The sequence below is a fragment of the Salvia splendens genome, chromosome 6 (genome assembly GCF_004379255.2).
Source record: "Salvia splendens isolate huo1 chromosome 6, SspV2, whole genome shotgun sequence".
Lineage (NCBI taxonomy): Eukaryota > Viridiplantae > Streptophyta > Magnoliopsida > Lamiales > Lamiaceae > Salvia > Salvia splendens.
The window spans coordinates 34866827-34883929 of NC_056037.1; the positions used below are offsets into that span (position 1 = coordinate 34866827).

Here is a 17103-nt window from a genome sequence, read left to right on the forward strand (position 1 = left end):
ATTTTTCTGAGCTGAACAGTCTATACTGACTGGGCTGCTGCTGCATCTGTAGCAAATTTACATGGACGCCAATATCTTATCTACCTTCTTACTGAGTTGTGATGAGAGGCTTCAGAAAAATAGTCTCAAGGTGCCAACAACTTTCTCCGGCCTGTAACTATGAAATGTTTATCTGAGGTTCGTGTTTGCAGAAACTAACAATTTGTTAGAGATTGTTTACCAGTGGCCTGCACCTTCGATCATCTTAAGTGTTGTATTACCAGATGACATTGTTGTTAATTGTTATTTTTGTTAAAATGTTATAATTGGTTCATTACTAACGTTTCATTTAGTTCATTATTACATTTATTTAGTTCATGATACACACATTGATTATAAACTTTGTTGTTATCATTACTCTATTTTGTTTAAATGTTATAATTTGTTCATTACTGATGTTCATTTAGTTTATTACTAACATTTATTTAGTTCGTACAATACTCATTTGAAAAAATGTGCTATTATTTGAAATAAACAAAATCTTTTATTGATGTTTGTTGATGGGTTTTGGGCGATCGAGATGAAGATTTCACTTTAACAATACATTTAAAAAGTGATTTCTATCCTTGCTTTTGAGTGAAGCAACCTTTAATTTTTGACCTAATTGTCTCACCTTTCAAGGTGCCTGCAAATCATCACGGTGAATGGTAAATGAATTCGCTGATGGACACCCTTTGTCTCGAATCACAATATAAATAACCCTCCGCCCTTTCTATAACCACAATACTAGCACTACTAAAACTTCAAAATCAATTCCAAAATTTATGCATATTTAGGGTCTAATCGCAATATCACTAAACTGTATGGGCCTAAAAGTATGAAATTATTTAGACAGAAAAAAAATATGCAAGGGTACATCCGGTAATTCATCCAATATGCGAGGATGTGATAATGTGAACTGTGGAGGCATAGCTTTTTCTGTGCACCCAACTTCATCCCAAGACTGCTCCGTCACAATTTCCCGGCCGCGCCGCCGATTAACCGAGAGTAAGAGTAAGAGTAAGCATATCCCTCTGTGTGTGCGTTCCTGTTTGTATATTTGTTTAATTTCTATTTAATTGTATAATAGTTCGATGTTGAATGTCAATGCTTCACCTTTTTGAAATCCATGAATTGCTTTTCGGATTCAAGGTCGAGTTACGAATTCTTTTTAATTCTTGTATTCTGTTTTCAATGTTAATGCTGGAACTTAGGCATTTAGAAGACAAATAAAGTTAGCAAATCTTGCCATGCGATTTTTTTTAATTCAAGTGAATCAAACAGGATTAAATAGTTTTTCTAAGCTTTCAGCTGAATTTGAGTAAGAATTTGTTGCTGGAACTGGGAACTTTGCTGCTGCTTTGTTGAAGCTGTGTTTTTTGGTTCCAGTTCTATGTTTTCTTCTAAATCTGTAAATTGATTCTAGTGTCTAGATGCATTATGTTTGGTTGAATTTGCAATTACAAGACAAGTTTTTTTTAGCAATTACAACATCCCCTAACTACTTGTTTCCTTTAGATGGATGATGTTTCTCTCAATAGTGAACCTACATATAATGAGGAGTTTGAAATTGATGGAGAATTTGCAATGACTGAATATGTTGGCCAAACTGGTGAGGTTTTACAAGGTGATGATCCTGCTGTTGGGATGGAATTCGAATCCTACGATGATGTTTATTTCTTCTACAACTGTTATGCAAAACAACAAGGGTTCGGAGTAAGAGTAAGTAACACATGGTATAGAAAGAGCAAGGAGCGGTACCGAGGGAAATTAAGCTGCAGTAGCGCCGGCTTCAAGAAGAAAACCGATGCCAACCGGCCAAGACCTGAAACTCGGACTGGCTGTCCTGCAATGATCAAATTTAGGTTGATGGATAACAAGAGGTGGAGAATTATAGAAATCGAGCTAGAGCATAACCATCTAACCACTCCGGCAAATGCTAGCATTTATAAGTCTCATAAGATATCAGATCTTGGAAGTAAGAGGCCTTTGCCAATAAATGGTGCTGACCAAGTTCAAAGAATCAGGTTGTTTAGAACGGTGGTCATTGATGCAGATGATACTGAGGAATGTGATTTTAGGGATACTATTGATCAGGGTGATGACAAACTGAAGCTCAAACCGGGGGATTATCAGGAAATGCTCAAGTTTTTCACGAGGATGCAGTTGAATGATCCTAGTTTCTTTTACTCGATGGACGTTAATGAGAAAGGATGTTTACGCAATGTTTTCTGGGCTGAAGCTAGGTGTAGGGCTGCCTACAGTTATTTTGGTGATGTTTTATTCGTCAATACTACAAGTTTAACAGAAAACTACGAGGTTCCACTGGTGGTATTTACCGGTATCAATCACCATGCACAGACTGTGCCACTAGGCTGTGGTTTGGTTTCAGTTCAGACTGTGGAGTCATTTGTATGGCTTTATAGAGCATGGCTAACATATATGGTCGGACGGTCTCCTCAAACCATCATTACCAGCGAGTGCAAAGCCCTGCAGACTGCTGTTGCCGAGGTTTTTCCTAGAGCATCGCATTGTCTTTCTTTGACAAACATTATGAAGATGGTTTTGCATGAAGTAGCATGTCTGGAGGCATGCGAGGCAATCAGAAACGGGCTTAGTAGAGCGGTTTATCACTCGCTGAGATCAGATGAATTTGAAGCAGCTTGGGAGGACTTGGTGCAGAGCCATGGACTTCAGAATCACAAATGGCTTCAAAACTTATATGAAGATCGTAAGCGGTGGGTTCCAGTCTATCTGAAAGAGATCTTTTGTGCAGGAATGTTTCCTGTGGATTCACCTTTTCAAGAATATTTGAGGCAACATACTTCGTTAAGAGAGTTTTTTTCGAGTTATGATCGATCTCAGCAGGATATTCACCACAGAGAGACATTATCTGACATAGAGTCTAATAATAAATCAAGAAGTCTGCTCAAGACGCGATTGTTTTTCGAGTTGCAGCTATCAAAATTATACACAGAGAACATATTTGAACTTTTTCAACAGGAAGTGGAGGGTGTGTACTCATGTTATGGTACAAGGCAGAAGAGCATTGAGGGGTCGGTTGCGACTTTTATAGTCAAAGAAGACGTCCAAGTTGAGGAAAACAGGAAGGAAACGAGAGATTTCGAGGTGATGTACAATTCTGGTGATGCAGTTGAGGTGCTATGTGTGTGTGCCGTATTCAACCTCAGGGGTTATCTGTGCAGACATGCCTTGTGTGTTATCAACCATGTCGGATTAGACGAAATCCCACCTCAATATATCCTTGCACGGTGGAGGAAGGACATCAACCGTAGTTACACTATCGATTATAGATTGGACGGTATTGATATCAAGAACCCGGTCCACAGATATGATAACTTGTACAGGAGCGTTACAAAGGTGGTCGAGGAAGGAAGGAAATCACATGATCGATACAGGTTCGTTGCACAATGGTTGATGAACAAAGTTGTTATTCAAGATGATCAACAGTCATGAACAGAAAAAATGCAATTTAACACTTTGAGAGTCACTAGTATTGCAACATATCATCAAATACAGGCCTCAAATGTAAATCAACATTGCTAATCTTTATCCTCAGCTCGAGCCGGTGTCGAGCACAGGCAGCTTGCAGTGCAGGCTAAACGACTTATCCGTGACCCTCGTCCCGGGAACAAAGAACTGGAAGAACACCATGAGGCAAGCACCCTGCGGAGCGATCCCAAAGAAGGCGCAGTCGGGTTTCGCCAAACTACACTGCAGGCTCTTGAAGAAATGCTTCACGCTGACCTGCACAGTCATTGCATCCCCCCTCTGCACGCCTCTCTCCACCCTCGTCTTCGCGCTAAGCCCGCTGTCCTCGGCCACCGGATCGGCCCTCTCCCCCAACACCTTCAGCTTCCTAAACTCGGCCCCCAGCGCGATCAGCGATGTCGATATCTGCAAATGCAGGTCCCCGTACTTGCTCACCGAGACCGCCATCACGTCCCCAACGTGCTTCATCCCGTCGACGAAACTGTGGAGAGAACTGAGCTCCGGCGCCATGACGAGAGTCGCCGGGAGCTGCTCGCAGCTCTCGACGGCGAGGTGGAGCTCGTGGACGTCGGCGCGGGAGAGGGGTTTGGAGACGGGGACGTCCTGGACGACGGCGGATCTGTGGCCCCTGGCCTCGAAGGTGAGGAACGGCGTGGCTTGGGTGGAATTTGGGGGGAGCTTTTTGACTAGCTTGATGAGGAGGGCGTTGGAATTGGAGTCGCGGACGGCGAGGACGGAGCGGAGGGCGCGGTGGAGGAGGGAGAGATCGACGGAGAAGGCGATGCGGCCGTCGTTGTTGCTGGAGATGCGGTAGTCGTGGAAGAGGGATTCCTTGCTGAATTGAGCCACGGAGTGGACTCCGTCGACGGAGAGGAGGTTGTGGAGGAAGAAGGCGTGGTCACGGGTCAGGTACAGGTGGCATACCCGCCCCATTTTGTCCAGGGCGGGTAGGATCCGCTTCTCCAACAGGTTGATGCCGTTGTCTGTGAGGAATGCTTTGAATTTCATCTTTCAACTTTCAATTTTCAATTTTGTGTGTTTGTGAGAAATTGGGGGAAGAAGAGGACGAAGATTTAGGAGAAAGGGTTTTGGGAAATGGAGGGAACTCTTTATATATTACTAAATCCTATGTTTCCCACCAAATCAAATTTTCTTTTTTTTATTAATTGTTATTTTTAAAATGATTGATAATATTACTCGACGGTGTCTTACCAATTGAATTGTGTAGGAAAAATGTTTATTGATTAAAAAGAACTATTTTCCATGATGCTCTCAATTAGACGACCTACGAAGTTATACGACGAGCCTCCTTGTACAAGGGCTGTTCTACTCTGCTCACGCATCTCTTTCACCTTGAGTCGGATCTTGTTCTCAGGGTCCATCAGCTGCCGGATCGCAGTCTCTATCGTTTCTGCTTCCACAATCACATCACTACTCTTCCTGTAGTCCATCTTGATCTCAACAGCCATTTCCAACTCTTTGATTAACAGGAATGCATTGGACTGCTGCTCCGCGGACAACGGCCATGCTGCCACAGGCACTCCACACCACACACTTTCCAGAGTCGAGTTCCACCCGCAGTGCGAAACAAATCCTCCCACAGTTGGGTGAGACAGCACAGCCACCTGGGGCGCCCAGCCGATCACCTTCCCGACTCCCATACTACGTTCAAGGAACCCTCGAGGCAACACTTGTTCTGGATTCTCATACTCCCCCGGAGACTCCATTGTTTCTTTAGAAGGCGGCTTTCTCAACGACCACAGAAACCGGACTCCACTCCTCTCCAGCGCAGCAGCAATTTCCTTCACCTGGTCGCCCTCGAACCATCCTTTGGTGCCAAAGCAGAGAAACACGACCGAGGAACGAGGCTGTTCATCCAGCCACGCGATGATCTCATCAGTTCCTCCTCCTTCCGACTGAATCATCGGGCCTACTGGATAAACCGGTGGGAACTTCTCATCAGCAGAGAGTGAGGTAATCGCGAGGGACTCAAGCTCAAGAAACGTGTTTATCACAAACCCTCTGCTCTCCTTGTACCTCCTTACAAAATCAAGAAAACCAATATCTTTGTCGAACATTCGAGCAGGCCACACCTTAGCAGGTACAGGATTGGCATGAGTTGGGATATGAATTGCGGAATCTAAATCCTCGTACTCTCTCATGTCCCCTCCACGTTCATCGTGCAGGCTCTGGAGATGCAGCATAAGGCCAAGAGAAGCTGATCCACATGGGAAGAAGATGTAAGCCGGGGCGGCTAGCTCATTGGCTACATCGATCATGGGAGTGGTGAACATGTCGAGCATGAATGCAGCAAGCCTCCCATTCTTGCTCTGCATCATATCTGTGATAGCGTCTCTGGCTGGACCCTTGTGGCTCTCCACGAACCCGAGCATCCGGTTCTTTGTCAGCGGTGGTGAGGTAGACTTGTTTTGTTGGAGATGTAGGAAGTTTATCCGAGGGTGGGGTGAGGTCTCGGTGTAGGAACTGATCTTGGTGTCCGAGGGCAGCTTCATGACCAGGATGGTGGCGGCGAGGCTCTCGTCTCGGGCAGTGAGGAGCTTCGCGGTCTCCACTGCCGATACAAGGTGGCTCATGGAAGGGAATGGGATGAAGACAAGGGTTGCTTTGGCATTAACAGACATCTTTTGTTTTGATTAAAAACAGAGAGAAATGTGTGTTGTGGAACTATCATTATATATCAAGATATTTTGAAACTGATAATCAAACATTTGACATTGATTATCAAACTATATTAAATTGATCATATTAAATTGTTTGCGGGATTTGCGTCATCCGGGACGTCATCATTAATTATCTTATTTATATATTGCATCTAGTTGTCCCACCTATGTTATGCACGGCCATTAATTTATTTTAATAGCTATTCAAATTTTGAAAAATTAAGCAATGTTTACATGACATTAGACAAAAAATATAAATAAATATGTGGACTGTGGAGTATGAAATAACAATTTAATCTTTTACAAAATAATGACGAATGTAGTAAATTCATTTATAATAACTATGCATATTGATTATAGTTAATAAAATAAATTCACATATATACGTCTCAGAGCAATACATTGCATAAGATATTCAGTAAAAGAAATACTTCTATTTATTTAATTTATGCGACTTTAATATAATATTGATATTTAAAAGTAATTAATTTGATTACTTCTAGCTTCTTAATTTTTCCAAAGTAGGCCATTTATTTATATAAGCCAAATTTCAATATCCAACCTGATTTATCATAAAAGGAATCCCGGCCAAAACACTAGGAGTATAACTCAAAATCTAAATTAATATAGAAAATTATAGAAACCTAAAATCATAAATGGCTCGTACCCGTACAATAATTTCTTAGCCTTGAAGATTTGAGCCAAATAAAATTACACAAATATAAAGTGAGCAACCCTAAAACGGCTAGCTAGTACCCCCACAACAATTCTTGAGCATCAGCAGTGGCGCGGATGCCCCGACGGAATTCCCCGCGGACATCCCAAAAACACATCCTGCCACGTCATACGGACTTTTCACTGCACCGCCACGTCATAAGGACATCCCGAAGGACTTTCCACAATTAATGCAATAAACGGACGTCCGCGTGGATGTCCGTGGGAGTCAACGCAATGGCGGACGTCCGCACGGACGTCGCGACGGAATTCCGCGTAATGCCGCGGAATTGCGGTGTCCTCAACGGAATTCCGTATCCGTGCCTATCATGCACAATGGTGGATGTCCGCCGCGGACGTCCGGCACGCAGGTATGAATTCCGCGGTGAAGGACGCCACTTAGCATTTGGAACAAATAATATTTCACAAATATAAATTGAATTAGATAAACTGAAGCCTACTAATTAAATTAAGTGAGCTCATCAAATTCACTTATATCTATTCAATAGAGTTGCTAAAATTATGAAACCTAAAACCCTAAAACGGCTAGTACCCATAAAAAAAAAAAAAAAAAAAAAAAAAAAAAAAAACGGCTAGTACCCTCATCTCCCCACTTCATCTTTGGCAATTGGGCTAATTTATATTGAAGCTTAATTAATTACTAATTGAAATAAGTTTAACTCATCAAATGGACTTATTTCTATTTAACAGAGTTAATTAGGCAAAAAAATGACAGTCTCCTGCTTTGCTCAATAATTGAAATAAGTTTAACTTCATCTTTTGCAATTTTTGGCAACTCTTCCATCATGCTTCTTCTGCAATTTCTAAACAAGACATAAAATAACCTAATAACCAATAGTATTGTGTCAGAATTCAGGAAAAATATGTTTTAAGATTACCAAAAATATAAAAAAATGATAAGAAATTGCAGATTCAACAAGATATGAATACCATATTGATTTCATGGACCATGAATACAGTGTTAGAAGTATGTAGATAATATATTTGTTAAACTGAAATGGGCTATATTAGGAAAGCCCATATTAGTATTATATGACCATTTGTATACTAAAACAAATAATATTGGTAACACAAATTAATTCCATATATTAACACTACAAAAAAATAACGGATAAGGACGCTTTTTTATTCCGTTAAGGACGCTATTTTTCGTTGTTAAATATATCACCTATGCTTTGAAAAGCGTCCTTATTCGTGGCGTGCCAAATTAAAATAAGGACGCAAAGAGGGAGCGTCGGTGAATTAATCTTGGGAAAAAGCGTCCCTATATAACTTAGAGACATTATTAAAAAGCGTCTTTCAATTTAACTGATAAATAAGAAAAAAATAGAAATAATATTAGTATAATGTTTTTCAAGTTCAATTAATACGAGACTATTCGAGATGGATGGATGTTAAAAAGTGGAGGTGCACGCATGGTTTTGGAAAGTGGGCAGTGGGATAATGATCAACAAAGTTATTGGTTGTATATGTATTACACAATAGCATATGCAATGTGTAATAAAATAGCTATGCATTTCCTGACAACCCCATTCTCTGCCTGCGTTGCGTTATCATACACTTTTTCCTCCATCACCATTCACATAATTCATCATATCCCATCTCTCATTTCCTTCTTTTATAGTACTATTATTATTACACTCAGTTTAATATTTCAACTCATTTATGAGTTTGTGCTATAGACTAAAACCCATGGAAGATAATATAAGCAAAATATATGATTTTCGATGCAATTAATTAACTCATGTATTGTATCACACAAAGTTATTTAGAGCTTAATACAATTAGCACCCAGTACAGTGTAAGAGTATAAATATATATGGAGTAGTTAAATATTTTAAAAACCTAAATCATTTATAATCTTCTGTATATATATAGAAATAGTACGTAAGACTTCAAATATAGCATAAATGAATGGCTTAAAAAAAATCCTAATTATTTATGGAAGATCATCATTTTCAATGACACACAGTAAATTTCAGTGATTTCTTTATCATGTTGCGGCATATTATAAATTTGAAACAATATACAATAGTATTTTATAAAGAGTGAAATTGTAGTAGTATGTCACAACTCACAAGACAAGACAATGAAATTGAACAAGTCTCAAAGTTATCATGTCCCCACTCTATAGTAATTGTGTTATCTAATGTTGGCCTATCATTACAAGCTCATTGGAATCTTCAACTTTATGAGTACCAAGTTTACGTACGTGGATACATATCACTCGTGTCCGCCCAAATTTATTTATAAATATAATGTCCTTACAATTTATTTTACTTCTACATAAATAATATTTAATATTTAAGGGTATATTAGTTTTTAAAGAATTGCTACTCTCTAGATACATAAATTTCATCAATTCTACATTAATTACACAAAATTTTAATAATTTTTTAATATTATAGCTGACCATAATATGACCATTTAGCACTACTCTTTCACAAATTACTACTCGCTCATGTTTCTTCTCTCCCAGTCCCTATATAAAATAAGTTACACACTATTCATATTAGAATCCAAATTTAAATTAAAACTTCACATTGATATACATGATAGCATAAATATTGATTCAAGAAAGATTACTTATCTATGAATTGAAGGAAAAAAAAGCTCTCTAGATGCCCATCCATTAATATGGCAGATTATGATTAATTAAGTAATAACTAATTAGTAATTAAGTTTATTAAATAATAAGTAAAAATTGAAAGATGATTATAGTTTATATGAAAATCTCAAAAGTTAAATACGTTACCTTAAGGATGAGATATAATATAGAGAGAGGGAGAATTCTAGCATAGAAGTTAATAAAATAGGATGATATAGGTACCTTAACACAAATAAGAATATCAACAATCAAATTCTTTTACATTTCCATTTTTAGGGCAAATATAATTTTTTCCTCAGTAATTGGGTTTGACTACACAGCAATTTTTCTGAAGAGGGTCAAATTAAGAAGGCTGAATTAAGGAATATAAATATACAAAAATAATGGTCGAATTGATTTGAATATGCATTGATTTTATAATGCGCACACACAACTTTATTAGATCATATATAGCTGGAATCAATTCCAGCTCTTTATTTCCTTTTCTTTCTTTTTTTCAAAAATTATATTAATCCGAAGTTCACATCACACAATCACAAGAAGTAGAAAATAATTCAGAGAGGAACAGAATCACCAGATGAATACAAACATAAAAAAGCAAAAAATATTGATGCATAAACAACATCAATTTAAAATTAGAGGTTCCAATCACACAGAGAATAACAGTGGCTTCACATAAAATTCCCCTTCCAAGTACAAAGATCGTAAGTGTCGACATGTGATGGGGTGTCAAATTATTTTTAATTTTCAGAAAATACATATAGTATATAGTTCTTGAATAATTGTAAAATTTTTATATAGTTTGATATACGTATATAGTACCCCACCTGCGCACTCACTATTTTGTAAGTATTATAGGTAGAACGTGAAGGGTAACCCTACCTTTCTCCCCACGCTCTGCTAAAGCTGCATTTTTTAAACACATTGTTTGCTGAATTATATAGTGTGGTCCTCCCCTTTTATTTTATTTTATATAATATATTTCTTAATATATATATATATATATATATATATATATATATGGCTTCTGTGTTTTTGTTATATGATTACATATATCATTTTCAGAAATTACAATAAATTAATGACACATCAAGTTATGGGATGCCCATCACTTTTACTTTGTTTTTTGTTTTAATAAATAGCATCGCTTTCTTGCTCATCATTCATTGTTTCTCTCTTCCAATTTGCCCACACACAGAAACAACGGTTATGGTTTTCTTTCTGCAGATTAATTCTTGAAGCTCATCAAAAACTCTCTTTCAATATGTAGATGAGAATTAATCCATGTCATGCTTTTCCACAGCTTTCTTGAACTTCTTTTATGATGAATACTGATTTCAAAGAATTGATGAAGTTCAAGAAACCTGTGGGAAGATATGCCAAAGTCTGGATTATTTTATTTAAACCCAATCACACACAATTCTCTTCAGTTTATGACACAAATGGCCCTAATTTATTGTGGAAATGGAGAATTACACACCATGGAATCCGACCAACCATCTTCATGGTAATTTTTTTTTCTAACCCACATTTTTACTGTGGTTTTGTATTTATTACACTTTCTTGCATTTCTATAATATTACTGTGTAATTATGCTTATTAATTGTGTTGTATATCTTCTTCTAATTTAGAGAAAAACTCGTACACTGTCGAAGAACTGACTGTAGAGGTATGTGATTACATTTTACATAGTGTTTTCATACGTTCATTAGTGAAAATGGCCTTTTTTCAATATAATTAGCATCATTCTTTGAGCTTCTAACATATCCCGACTAAGGACATCATTTTTATGTTGGCTATTTAAGTCTCAATTTTGGATTTTAAGGTTTCAAAAAGCTACATAATTTCGACATAAAGTATGTAATATTGCATGTGTTTATCTAGTGGTTTCAATTCTTCTAAAGGATTTGCATAATAAATCCCAAGTATGATCTGCTTGCTGCTCATTATAGATTAATCTCGTGATTGTAGATCAGAATTCAGTTTATAAGTACTAAAACCTAGCTATATATGCATATCAATTTTATAATTTCTGCTATTCATAAAAAAAGAAAGGACGCATTTTTAGTTAATTAAGGCACTTTTTTGTGTATCTAAATTAATCACCGACGCTTTAAAAAGTGTCATTAGTGAGAGCGTGCCAAATCTAATTAAGGAAGCTTTTAACTAGCGTCGGTGAATTAATTTTTGCTATTCATATATGTACCTTCACTCTTCTTCATCATCTAGTTTATGTCAAATAATATGGAGGGATGGCGATTTATGCTGTATATATGCATATATCTATGTGCCTGTAGGTGGATATTTATTACTACTTGTTAGGGTTAATTGTCAAATAAATTCACCACTTAATTACACTTGATTTTATAATTGTTAAAACAATTAACAAAATTAATAGTAGCTTTATGTTTTAATTTGTAGCAAAACAAGCATACCCTAACTTTCAGACTTCTCAAAACATATCGCAGCATGAATGATTTCAAGAGCCAACTGTATTTTTCTAAAATTTTTTTGTTAACTTATGGTGTACGTCTTGTATGTCATGCAATAGAATCACTAAATTAAATTAATTTATCATTACAAATATTTATAAAAAAGTGAGTAATCTTTTGTTTGAAATAACCAATCTTGGGTAAGGCGATCCATACTTTATAGAGTGTGTTTTTTGGAAATTTAAGCAGACGTAACTTGAAAGAAATTGAAAGAAAGTATAGCAATTGTTATTGAATTAGGTAGGTAGCTAGAATATTGAAGAAAATAGAGATAGAGACCGACAGGTACGATATGTTGATTTTTCAAGTATACTCCAACCCTTTGTGTTTGTCTCTCATTGAAGTGGGGTCCTTCCTCATATATAGTAATACTACTCTCCTTCTTCTATTCCAACGAAGATAACCCTTTTGTCAGTCCTAATAATAAAGATGACTCATTTTAAAAAAATAGAAATACATTTATTTCTACTTTATTCTCTCTTCGTATAATGTGTGTTTTAGTGGATGGCATGGTATAAAAAATTACTAGGGGGAGGGGGGGCCAGGGCCCCTCTCCTCTCTCTTTACACGAGTGGGTAAAGAATGTCATTTCAGGAGATTGGTTTGTATCACAAAAATGGGTATAATTGTTATACACTGAAAGAGGGTTGTATGTATAGATGCCCATTTTACACGGATCAGAAACCTATCATTATCCATAGCTAGCTTTCTGCGTCCATCTTTGCTCTGTCTCTCTCTATTCTTTTCATCTCCACATGTAACGTAAGCATACCCCAGATGAGATCATCATCATTCATCAACCCAACTTTTTATTTTTGCATCAATCCTTTTCTTACTTCCTTCACTAAAACTATATATCTTCTTTTTACCGTATATAAATAAGTGCAGATTGTACATTCAAGTAGGGATATGCATCGACTCTAACTCACTTGGTTTCAGACTAATTCTATTGGCCGTTGTTGTATCATTCAATTATAGGAGTAGATCATTTTTAGGACTATAAAACTGATTCTCAACAATAAACCCTAAACTTTTGAATTTTGTGTTTATGTTAAGGACTCAATTCCCACATCGGTTGTGAGAACAACTGATGTGGGATATATAGACTAAATGGACTCTCTCTCCTAACAGGCTAGTCTTTTAGGATGAGTTCTCCTGTTTGGTCTGTATCAATTGGTGCTTTCATTGAGAGCCCAAATGGCTCGGAGTGGTGGCCGGGCAACGAACTCGCTGTGACCAACGAGTGCGTTTGGGACCGCTCGGAGTGGTGAACAGGCAAAGAATCCACCGAGACCAACGTGGCCGTGACCAATGAGAACTCGGAGTGGTGGCCTGGTGACCCACGGAGTGGTGAACGGGCAAAGAATCCGCCGTGACCAATGAGAACTCGGAGTGGTGGTGAACAGGCAAAGAATCCACCGAGACCAACGTGGCCGTGACCAATGAGAACTCGGAGTGGTGGCCTGGTGACCCACGGAGTGGTGAACGGGCAAAGAATCCGCCGTGACCAATGAGAACTCGGAGTGGTGGCCTGGCAAAGAACCAGCCGTGACCAACGACCAACGAGACGTTGGCCCTTAAAGGAGGGTCGAATGTTACTGACTCAATTCCCACATCGGTTGTGAGAGCTCTCTCTCCTAATAGGCTGGTCTTTTGGCTCTCTCTCCTAACATGCTAGTCTTTTGGGATGAGTTCTCCTGTTTGGTCTGTCTCAGTTTATCATACAAAAAGTGCGTCTCATTGCAAAGTTGGAATAATAATTCTTTAAAGAGAAAATTATTTCACACAAACATTTTTTCTATATCCTTTTATTTTCACATTGTAGTGTAAATAAGATAGAGAAGTGATGAATAATGACTATATAACTTTTGAATATTAAACCAAAACACATTTCACAATTTTTTTCACTAATTAAGTAATCAAGTTTGAAAATTAAATAAGGAAAGTTAGTAAATTTACTAGTCGAGGATCGGACTATATTCAGCCGAAAATAAAACCAAAGCCTATTTCATTGTCGGGGACAAAAATCAATATTCAGGGTTACTCTAGCAATTATTTAGAGTATTAGGGCTCAATAATTAATATCCAAGTTTACAGGGAGCCTTTTGCAATTTGTCCGGAGTCCGTGTCGACTTCTTTCAATGCATATTTTCTCAGTAACAATTCATCAAACATCTTGCTCACTACGAGCCCTCTTTCGTCGACTCGATTTCGATCTACCATACGATGATCACCGATAGAAGTTACAATGAAAGAGAGGAAGACTCACGTTCCAATGCATTGAAGCCCTCCGCTAACCCTTCGCAATTGGGGTAATTTATCTTTATCTAGCTGCTGAATTTTCATTTAGATAAAGTTTGTTAGTGGCGGGATCCATTTCGCATGTTCGATAATAGCGCAGATGATCATGTCTTTTACTCAGGTTAGGTAGTGATATTTGAAATGATTACAATTGTCAGGCCGATTTGAATGGATCGTAGGGTTGTTATGCCTCTACGTTCAGATGATATGATTTGTTTTTCGAGTATATTCATACTTTAATTGTTTTTTCTTTTGATGTGTGATAGTGACTCTTCTCCACATACACACACACTGGCACACATGTATTTATGGTGATTGTGTGGTAGTAAGATAATAGTATGATGTTAGTATGTATCTTTTCCCCAGATGTTGTGCCAGTAATGGTGTTAGCTTTTCTGTGTTCACTTTTAATTTAAATCTTAATCTGGAAAATGCCATGCTTGGGTATGATATCCCCCACTCACACCATAACTCTATTGCTATCTATCGTTCAAAAACTTGGCTATAGTTATGAACTTCTTCCTCGGGAAATGCATAGATATGTCATCCTGTGGCTTGGCTGTTTCCCATGTAGATTTTCAACCACCAATTGTTGCATAAGTGAACATCTTTTGCTTTTGTTATGTTGAATACTTTGAATAGTAATTACATTACTAGTTTGAGGGAGTGTGAAAGGGAAACTGATACTTATAGTATACATCCCCAGAATAGTAGTAATACATCATTTTGTGATGGATGGTGCTATGTAAAATCTCATTTGGTTTAATGCTGAAGTGATATGCTCTTATGATTATTATTATTATTATTATTATTATTATTATTATTATTATTATTATTATTATTATTATCAAGTTTCATATAACAAACAAGTTATGACCGTAATGAATTTTAACAAAAGAGAATGTAAACGGCATGTCTTAGAAGCGTTTACTCTTCACGCATTTGAATTCTGCTACTCATGAGCGCTTCCACATCATAGTCATGTTATCATTCCTCATTTGTTTCCTATTAACTCTCCAGCCACTAAATTTTAGTATGTCCAATACTTTTCATGTGCTATTCATTGATACAAATAAATAGTCACTGCATAATAGAAAGTCGCAATAATATATGAGTGAAGGACCTTTGGGAATGTCATTTGTGGACGTAATGAAATGACCAACCTTGTTATATTTTGTATTCCTCTTCTCTCTACTAAATCAAATCTTGGCATCAAATGTGCATTTTTGAATTTGGATTCTGCATCAAATTTGTGCCTACTGTGTTCATTTTTTATATCAAACCTTGCTGGGTTAACCAAATCAAAGTTTCTTTTTTAAAATCAAGAAATCATTCAACTACCTATTCTGCATGAAATTTGTGCCTAATGTGTTAATTTTTGTAAATTGCAGTATGCATAAAATTGATCATTTACTGTTTCTGTAATTGCATGAAATTTTGGCCATGCTTAGTAGAATTATGAGCCTCTTTTATCAAAGTAGGCTGGAGTGAACACAATCTGTTCTCATGATTTCCACTAATGATGGTGTTGTTGTGTCACAGTTCCTTCATTGAGCATCTTACCTGAATCAAGCGACTCTGAACCGTAGTGGTAGCTATTTTTATTGTTTCGTTATATATGGTTTATGTTGTTTCATTATATATGGTTTATGTAATTATAGTGTTTAAGTTTATGCTATTTCCCTTCCTTCCTGCGTAACATAAAGCTAAAAAAATGATTAAGTAGTTGAAAGCTACTAAACAAGTGAAATTCTCTGTAGTCGGCTCGAAGAATGCAGTGTTAATTTTTGGGTTGAGCGGAATATAAGTTAAAAGATGGAGTCACCACCTGATGTTATGAATGTTCTTGCAACTTCGGAAAACCATATTGGTCTTCTTTGGAAGAGGTAATCTCATTAGTCACTACCACTCTACTCTTTAGCTATAATAACTTGTAGGTATCATTTAAGGAGAGCAGATCGACCCATCTTAATGTGTGATGCCAATATGTTTCCTTGTCATTTTTCTCTCTTCTGTCCTCAACCTAATATGCTTTCCTCCATTAATGTTTTCAACCATGCTACTTGTTTAATAAAATGTCCAAGATTACAGACAATCGGCAATGTAACAGTATTATGATGGTAGTAATACATAATGATAATTACTGTTGCAAATTGTAATATTTGAGGTGCCACCACTCCTAGTTTAAATATTGTTGCCTGGACTTGCATTCAAGTTGTTCTGTTTTGGCTGCCTCTCTAGCATTTTGCGTGTTCATTAAACAGGTGCAAATCCCTGCACAAGAAGTGGCCGTGGCCATTCCAGTCTCGATTTCAAGGCATGAAAGTGATTACTTGGCGACAACAGATGATGGATTGAGGAAGATGCTAACCCAAGTTTTCATTGACAGTGCAATTTTGAGGAAACAAGCGGATTTCATTATCTGCTGTGGTTTAGATACGGCATACATCTCCCGATAGTACCCAAACAGGGAAAGAGGATGCGCTTTCCCAAAAAACTGAGTTTTTCAACATATGATGTAATCAAGACTCTCTGTGAATAGATTCATCCACTCCACAATGGAAGTAGATTGCAGGTGCATATGCATTTGTATTTGCCATTAATTTTACTTAATGAAAGCTGACTGGATGATGCCAGGCGCGTGTGCTCTGCTCCAAAGAAACACATCAAATAATGTATTTGTATTGAACATGCATTTATTTTTGTATAATTCTCGTGCTATTCTTTTGAAGATGAAGATAATATTTTTCCGATA

At 37.3% G+C, this 17103-nt stretch overlaps 3 protein-coding genes and 1 long non-coding RNA gene across 7 annotated transcripts; 2 read left to right on the forward strand and 2 right to left on the reverse strand.

The window, feature by feature from the left end:
• Positions 1–892: 892 nt before the first annotated feature.
• On the forward strand, positions 893–3728 carry LOC121807779 (protein FAR1-RELATED SEQUENCE 6-like). Of its 4 annotated transcripts, XM_042208093.1 has the most exons (3): positions 899–1038; positions 1537–3437; positions 3599–3728. In XM_042208093.1, exons 2-3 carry the CDS (start codon positions 1537–1539, stop codon positions 3639–3641), a joined length of 1944 nt encoding a protein of 647 aa, XP_042064027.1. In that variant the 5' UTR covers positions 899–1038; the 3' UTR covers positions 3642–3728. The 4 variants fall into 4 exon arrangements, with proteins under 4 accessions (XP_042064025.1, XP_042064027.1, XP_042064024.1 ...); XM_042208091.1 differs by lacking the exon at positions 3599–3728 and having other exon boundaries at positions 893–1032; positions 1537–3495; XM_042208090.1 differs by lacking the exon at positions 3599–3728 and having other exon boundaries at positions 1537–3495.
• LOC121807781 (checkpoint protein hus1-like) lies at positions 3454–4750 on the reverse strand. Its single transcript, XM_042208095.1, has one exon. It carries the CDS (start codon positions 4537–4539, stop codon positions 3595–3597), a length of 945 nt encoding a protein of 314 aa, XP_042064029.1. The 5' UTR covers positions 4540–4750; the 3' UTR covers positions 3454–3594.
• LOC121807780 (anthocyanidin 3-O-glucosyltransferase 2-like) lies at positions 4747–6323 on the reverse strand. The gene has a single exon (XM_042208094.1). The coding sequence runs from the start codon at positions 6171–6173 to the stop codon at positions 4776–4778; it is 1398 nt and encodes a 465-aa protein (XP_042064028.1). The 5' UTR covers positions 6174–6323; the 3' UTR covers positions 4747–4775.
• A 6866-nt stretch (positions 6324–13189) lies between these two features.
• Positions 13190–17058, forward strand: LOC121808059. Its single transcript, XR_006052096.1, has 2 exons — positions 13190–16234; positions 16613–17058. It is a non-coding gene; the product is annotated as an uncharacterized LOC121808059 (long non-coding RNA).
• The last annotated feature ends 45 nt before the right edge of the window (positions 17059–17103 follow it).

What these genes read in the sequence shown, in the direction of transcription:
- LOC121807779 (XM_042208091.1), top strand. Translation starts at nt 1,537, where the DNA reads ATGGATGATGTTTCTCTCAATAGTGAACCTACATATAATGAGGAGTTT.
- LOC121807781 (XM_042208095.1), bottom strand. Translation starts at nt 4,539, where the DNA reads ATGAAATTCAAAGCATTCCTCACAGACAACGGCATCAACCTGTTGGAG.
- LOC121807780 (XM_042208094.1), bottom strand. Translation starts at nt 6,173, where the DNA reads ATGTCTGTTAATGCCAAAGCAACCCTTGTCTTCATCCCATTCCCTTCC.